Source organism: Hesperophylax consimilis, chromosome 8 (genome assembly GCF_061612785.1).
Source record: "Hesperophylax consimilis isolate HC1 chromosome 8, BYU_Hcon_1.0, whole genome shotgun sequence".
Taxonomy (NCBI): domain Eukaryota; kingdom Metazoa; phylum Arthropoda; class Insecta; order Trichoptera; family Limnephilidae; genus Hesperophylax; species Hesperophylax consimilis.
The window spans coordinates 29324288-29331318 of record NC_142843.1 but is presented as its reverse complement, the minus strand read 5'-3'; the positions used below and the strand labels follow the sequence as shown (position 1 = coordinate 29331318).

At 33.8% G+C, this 7031-nt stretch overlaps 1 protein-coding gene across 2 annotated transcripts in view; it reads left to right on the top strand.

The window, feature by feature from the left end:
* The first annotated feature begins 5907 nt into the window (after window positions 1-5907).
* Window positions 5908-7031, top strand: part of Epac (Exchange protein directly activated by cAMP) — a 524699-nt gene continuing 523575 nt past the window's right edge. For both annotated transcript variants that reach the window (XM_089634072.1, XM_089634073.1), the window contains exon 1: window positions 5908-6146. In XM_089634072.1, coding sequence (XP_089490198.1) covers window positions 6112-6146 — 35 coding nt within the window. In that variant the 5' untranslated portion in view covers window positions 5908-6111. The remainder of the gene's footprint in view (window positions 6147-7031) is intronic.

Sequence of the window (7031 nt, the reverse complement as noted above, 5' to 3'; positions counted from 1 at the left end):
AATCCATTTTTTAACTGATTTTTTTAACCATTTTTTCTAAATGTTTTTATGTTTGACGGTTAGGAAATACACATAAATTATTAAAATATCCCAAATCATACCCTAAAAACCTATTTTATACATGTTTACTTAATTCTAAATAGTTGTCTCCATTAGATATTTGAGTTAAAATCAAGTGTCGTTTTTTAAAGAGCCTTTGCAAGATATAAAAAAAATCAAATTGTTTTTTTTTTATACAATTATTTCACATACAAAGCGTTAAATAATAACCATATTACATATTGAACCAAATTCATTTTTAGAAAACGAATTTTATAAAATATATTATGATAAAACTATACTAACAGACCGAGCGATTAGTCATAATAGACCCGATATAGTTTTACATGACAAAATTAAAAAAATAACTTATATCATTGATGTCGCTATTCCAAATTCCTGTAATATTCAAAAATCTGTTAGTGAAAAAATAAGAAAATACACAGATTTAGGAAATGAAATAAAAAGAATTTGGCATTCTCAGACTATAAAAATATTACCATTCGTTATTTCGGCTACTGGCATTATACCTAGCTCTCTAATTAAAAATTTAGGCGTATTAGATCTATCAAAAAAATTATATATAAAGATGCAAAAGTCGGTCATTTTGAATACATGTAGGATAACAAAAGATTTTTTAAATATTTATGTTGAGGGATCAGTAGGATTTATAGGCCCTGTTAGAAGTTCTACCGAGCCGAACCCTCTGATATGAAAATATCTGGAAACGGTGAATTATTTTCCCATTTGATCTCTGGTGATTTGACGTGGTGTTCTTGTATTGTTTTGTATTTATTTTGCTTATATAATGCACTTACATAATGTTGATTGACTAGATGATCATTTGTGGAAAAGTGAGTGGAAGGGTTAAGTTTTTCCTTTGGGGAAGATTTAACCCGGACAACTAAATCGGAAGTTTAAAAAAAAAAAAAAGTATATACACTGTTTATATATGCTAATCTATAAAGCTAGATAATCTGATAAATATGCACCTGAACTGTAGGTTTAAAAAAAAGTTTTAACCTTTTACATTTGGACCATTTTGTAGCGGCCATTTAAAGTAACTTACATAATTGCAGCGCCCTCCATTTCATTCTGAGCTATAATTTATCTCACTGTACCTACACTCTTTTATCTGTAGGGAGAAGTTTGTTATTTAATGCTGAACGTAATTACACAAAGTCACAATATTTTACATACCAGTGAGGTAGGGAGATGTTTAACAGGAAAATTCTATTGATTCTTGAAAAAAACCTTTCTTATTTTTTTAACATTATCCATAGCCTTTGTTCTACAATCGTTGTATAAACGTTTGTTATATTATAGAACAACCACAGACATAGGAATTAATAGACGAGAAGATAATGGCGAGGGGTAAAATCAACTGTTGAAGAACGAAGGGAGTGAAGCTGACTGTGATTCGTCAATAAATCAATCTGACAGTAAATAGGCATCTCACATTATAATATCACCATTTACTTCTTAAAAGTAAAATCTGCTTTTGAATGAATAGACATTTTTACATGGGAGCGCAAATTACTCGCCACGTTATGAACAAATTTGCGAAGTCCAAATTCGGCAAAAAAATTCGGTTCTATTTTCAGAGTCGAATATTTCGTTTAAGTATTTAGTTAAGACACTTTTATAAATGTTCATAATTTACTTCCCAGCAACCAACCAGCTTTGTGTTTCGCGTCCAGACGTTTCTCGATGTGATAGTAACAACTGATTCATATTATACGATGTGAATATGCTTAAAATAAAGTAAAATAATGCTTATATATGGAATGTAATACGACAATTGGGTTTATTCTCTTTTTCACATCTATTTTTACAAGTTTTCATAGTAAAAGTCAACATTTTGCCGTGTTATTTCGTAAAATGAACCGATGATGCCTCGACCATAGTTCGCACAAGAATGATGACGTCACGTTTTCAAATTTCACTTGAGGCCATACGCGAGCACAGCCGGCTCCAATGGAACCGGTATGGGGAGTGGGGATAATACGCTTTTAATCACTTAGGGCAGGTCTACTAATATTCATATGTCTATGAGAACAACCTTTATTAGCGAGTTGTACTTTCAGTACTTCAGTATACTCATCACTTTTGTTCAGTTTGCAATGTTTTCTGTGTGATTTAAATGCGCTGTATACATCTTATATTTTTAATTTTCAGTAAAAAAAATACTATTTTAGATACAATAATCTTTCCCATGTATGCTTTTAAAATAAACATTACTTTTGGTAAATAATAAAATTTTCAAATCAAACGTGAAAATGTTGTCAAAAAGAGTACTAAATTTTTACTCAATTTTTTACCCCAATCGTAGGAAAATTGAGAGAACTCGATATTTCGAAAACACATTCGTTTTATTTGGGGAATATGAAATAAAACTGTAACTTCACTTTTATCTCGTTCATAAAATAAAAAAAATATATTTTTTTTATAGTTAAGTCGATTGTTACGATAGCGACGCGAAATATGAATTATTCATTCAGACTATTTTTAGGATTTTATTAATGACATCCAGTATAAGGTAAACTGAAAAGAATTATTATTTCTATTTCTAACAAAAAAAATTACGTATTTGGGCATGATATAAAAAGATAAAAAATAATTTTAAAAAATATGGACGCCCGGTTATATAAGACACTAAAAGGCTGGAGTGGTTTAGATCCTCGTCAGAAATAACTCGTCTTCATGAATTAAAAACTTTAAGGCTTACAGAAATTTCGATCAAAAATTTTGTTGTTCCGGAAAACGAAAATTTTTATATTTTTATTACATTTATCGCATAAGAATCTGAATTTTTTTATTTACATACTGCCTTTTTCGATAATTGGCTTATTACCCTCGCAATGTTAAAAATTTGATAAAATCACTACTCTTTTCCTTTCCGTACGTTCGGTTGACAGAGCACCCCAAATATACTTTTCCAGATACCGTCCTTGTGGTTGGGTATTCAGTACCTACGCACACTACTACGTTATATGATTTATATACGGTATATTTACACGTTTTTTATCCAAGCTACTCCCCACGAACCTGTTGCGCTGAGCGACGTGGCCCATCAGAAGATCGCGTATAACGTATTGTTCCCGCCAAAGGACTTACGAAGGTACTTCGATATTTCATTAGCCATATATTTTCACCCGGAAAACTTCTCCCTTTTGGGGGTGTTTTCGGTGATATTACTGGGTAAATAGTACCTACCTAAATATAACAATTCCGAGGCTATGGGGTGGACACAAGGTTCGTAGAAAACGTATGTTAAACTATTTTCTGGGAAACTTGGGGTGGACACACACGATTATTCAGGCAATTCATTTGAAGTAGCGATGTTCAAACAATAGAAGTACTAAACATAATAAAAAAAACCCACCAGGTAGGTACCGTACTGAAATAATATTTACTTATATTAATTCCAGAAGTCATAATTCCTATGAATAAACAACAAGCTGATATGAGATTAGTAACTATAATCTTTTATCAGTTTTTCCATTTAATAAGCCAAATGCAACATAATAATCTTAAGCTTTAAAAATTAATAGTGTTATAAAAATCTGAGCAATTTAGTTCCTAACATCAATAATAATTCTAGTCTTAATAATAATTCTTATTTGATTGACTATAATTGATCACTTGTGGAAACGTGTGTGGAAGGTTTTAGTTTTTCCTGTGGGGAAGATTTAACCCGGACACAAAGTCGGAAAAATTAAAAAAAGAGTAGGCAGAAGGTAAAATAAAGAATAACAATAAAGTGCCTTCCATACAAAATTGAATGGAAACAATGTTCCATTTAGCTAATTTAGATCACTTGTGGAAACGTGTGTGGAAGGTTTTAGTTTTTCCTGTGGGGAAGATTTAACCCGGACACAAAGTCGGAAAAATTAAAAAAAGAGTAGGCAGAAGGTAAAATAAAGAATAACAATAAAGTGCCTTCCATACAAAATTGAATGGAAACAATGTTCCATTTAGCTAAATAGCCCAGTGCTCCGTCTCACTTACATTGTAAACACAGTTTTGTATTGGAAATTTAAACCTCGATTAGGCAAATATTTAGATCACGAAACACGCCGACAAGGCGTTTCCTGTGTTTTCTTTATTATATACTTAAATTACACAATAAGCCGGTCTTTACACAGAAGAAAGGAATATTTATTTAAAAATATTCCCTCCAAACTAGGCGAATGCTTATTTTATGGTGGTAACCTAATAACAATAGGAATAAAATAATATAATAACAATAATGGAAATAATAATAATAATAAAATACGGAAAATTAAGAATATAAATATATAAAATGATTATTATACACCTCCGTTCCATTATTTGGACAGCTGAAGAGTTATTGGTGGTTGAAGGATTTGGTTGCCTACATGTTGGTTGGCAAGTCCAGGGATGTCACGTTGGATTACAGCAGAGTCTAAATAATCTGCCTGTCCAAGTTCAATCCTCTTAGAACACGTGTATTCTTCACGATCACTTTTACTTGGTGAAATGGATACAAAGTAAAAATCATGTTTGATACAGTTTATATTACGATATTGATATAAAATATATATAATCTGCCTCTCAAAGTTCAGTCCTCTTCGTACACATGTATTCTCCGCGATCACTTTTACTTGGTGAAATGGACACAAAGTGGAAATCATGTTTAATACAGTTTATATCACGATATTGATATAATAATCTGCCTCTCCAAGTTCAGTCCTCTTCGTACACATGTATTCTCCGCGATCACTTTTACTTGTGGAAATGGACACAAAGTGGAAATCATGTTTAATACAGTTTATATCACGATATTGATATAATAATCTGCCTCTCCAAGTTCAGTCCTCTTCGTACACACGTATTCTCCACGATCACTTTTACTTGTGAAACGAAACAAAGTAAAACTCATGTTTATTACAGTTTATCTCACGATATTAATACAAATAATAACTCTACAATTGAATAGGACACATATCTTTAGGCAGATTAATGTTTAGGACTTGTATTGCATCAGTGGCTTCCTTCTAAAAGTTTTTAAAATTTCACGAGGCCTGTCTAGAATTTACTCTTTTTAGCAAGAAAACGATGTTCCAGTGTAACATTAGCGACTCGAAAATCGAAAAATCCTTTCTCAAAGTCGAAAGGTTGTTTTCGAATTCTGAAGATTTCCCAATTTTGAAGCGAAATCACAAAATATACATATGACGAAAAAGTGACGGAGGCACTTTTAGAAGCAAGCCACAGAAATAATAATTTTATTATATGTTGTCATATTATGACTAAAAATAATAATATAAAAAAAATACTACCGAGATCTTTGGGAATCCCGGGTGAAGCCACCGGGCGCCGGGCGGTTGGTTGGTTGTGTCACGGACTTGCGCGTTGCGCCCGCCCTAGCACGGAGCGGAGCAGTTGGCAGCCGCCCGACTCGGGGAGGCTCGGTGGCCGGCCTGCCGCCTTCCTCTGCCGCCTACTCCCCTTTACTGCAGGTGGGTGAACGGCTCGGGCTCGGGCTCGGGCATCAGTGTCTCGCGAGCCGCCGAACTGCGTGGGAGGACCGGTGTCGCCCTTCTACACAACGCACGCTCTATTATTCAAATCTTATTCGCAAGCAATCTTCAGTTGTTTTGCGCACGTCTGTTCCGGCGCACGGATTTCACAACCGTACTCCAAAAACATAACCTAACTTAATATTTTTTTTAATTAATACTTTGGAGGCAGTTTTCTCGCTGGGAAGTCGGGAAAGTTGTGCGGCGCGTTTATCTCTGTTTACAAATCAGTTTGTGCACATTTTTCGCGCAGCAGGCGACCTCTCGCCAACTAGTGAAAACTTTAGCATTCCGCCGATATCCGCCGGAGTTAATCTAAATAAGATAAAGGATCTCTTCAGTTTCTAGAAAGTTTGTTATCTCCGCCGACGTTTTCGGATAAGTTGCGCGAAATTCGGCAATCGGTGTTGTGACTCTACGAAAGATGATAAACACAAACGTGAGATAGTGTGTGTGAGGAACAGCGAACACTTGCACTTTCGGTGCAGTCAACATTTGGAACTAGGTCTTTCTGTTAGCTTTAAGTATGGCAACAGAGTGGCTGACTGCGATTGATAAAAGGTAAGGAGATTTTAACCATTGATTTTATCGATTTTTTTCCTCGATGAGATGGTTTTTTCCTATTTTCAGGTATTTAGGTATTAAATACATGTTTATTAAATCAGTAACAACTGTGGATTTAAAAATATGCTTGTTGGCAATGGTATGAAATGCATGTTTAATACTAAATCAGTAACAACTGTGGATTTAAAAATATGCTTGAAGGCAATGAAGTCATTGATTACGTTTTGCTACTGCCAAATGACCCGACCGGTGCATGCATGATGCTTGAATATGCAATCGTAATCATAGTGTTCGAACATTTACCAGGGCCGCAGTGGTAGCGCGAAGGTTTTGTGTAGGAATACTTGTTTTCATTACACTGGAGAATCTTATTTCCAGGTGTTACATTGTTTGCGTTTATTGTTTACTTCAAAACACTTGAATATTTTCTAATTCAAGTATTGAAAAAAAGTTTTGTTCAAAAAGGTTCACTTCTAAATATATCATACAGCCAAACCTTACAAACATTTTGTAAATATCCAGATACGCTGGACATTCAACACAAAAAAAACACTGTGTATCAGTTAAATTAGAATGCGGAGTTCAAAATAGCTGTTAAAATGCTTTATTTTGCTTCTCTGGAGTCTGAAGTATACTCATTGTTATTAACGTAATGCGAATGAAGCGTATCTGAATATTTACCACCCATTTTCACACCGATATATTGAATTCGACGTTGAATATGATAACTGACCTATCAGCATCGATATAAAATAACCATTTTATAGATTAGCACTCCCATATATTATAATTTCAATCTGAAAATAACACCGCCGAAGAGTAGTTTCATAATACTACCTCCCATCTTCGTGTAAACTTGTTGTACAAGCTTCTAAAAACATA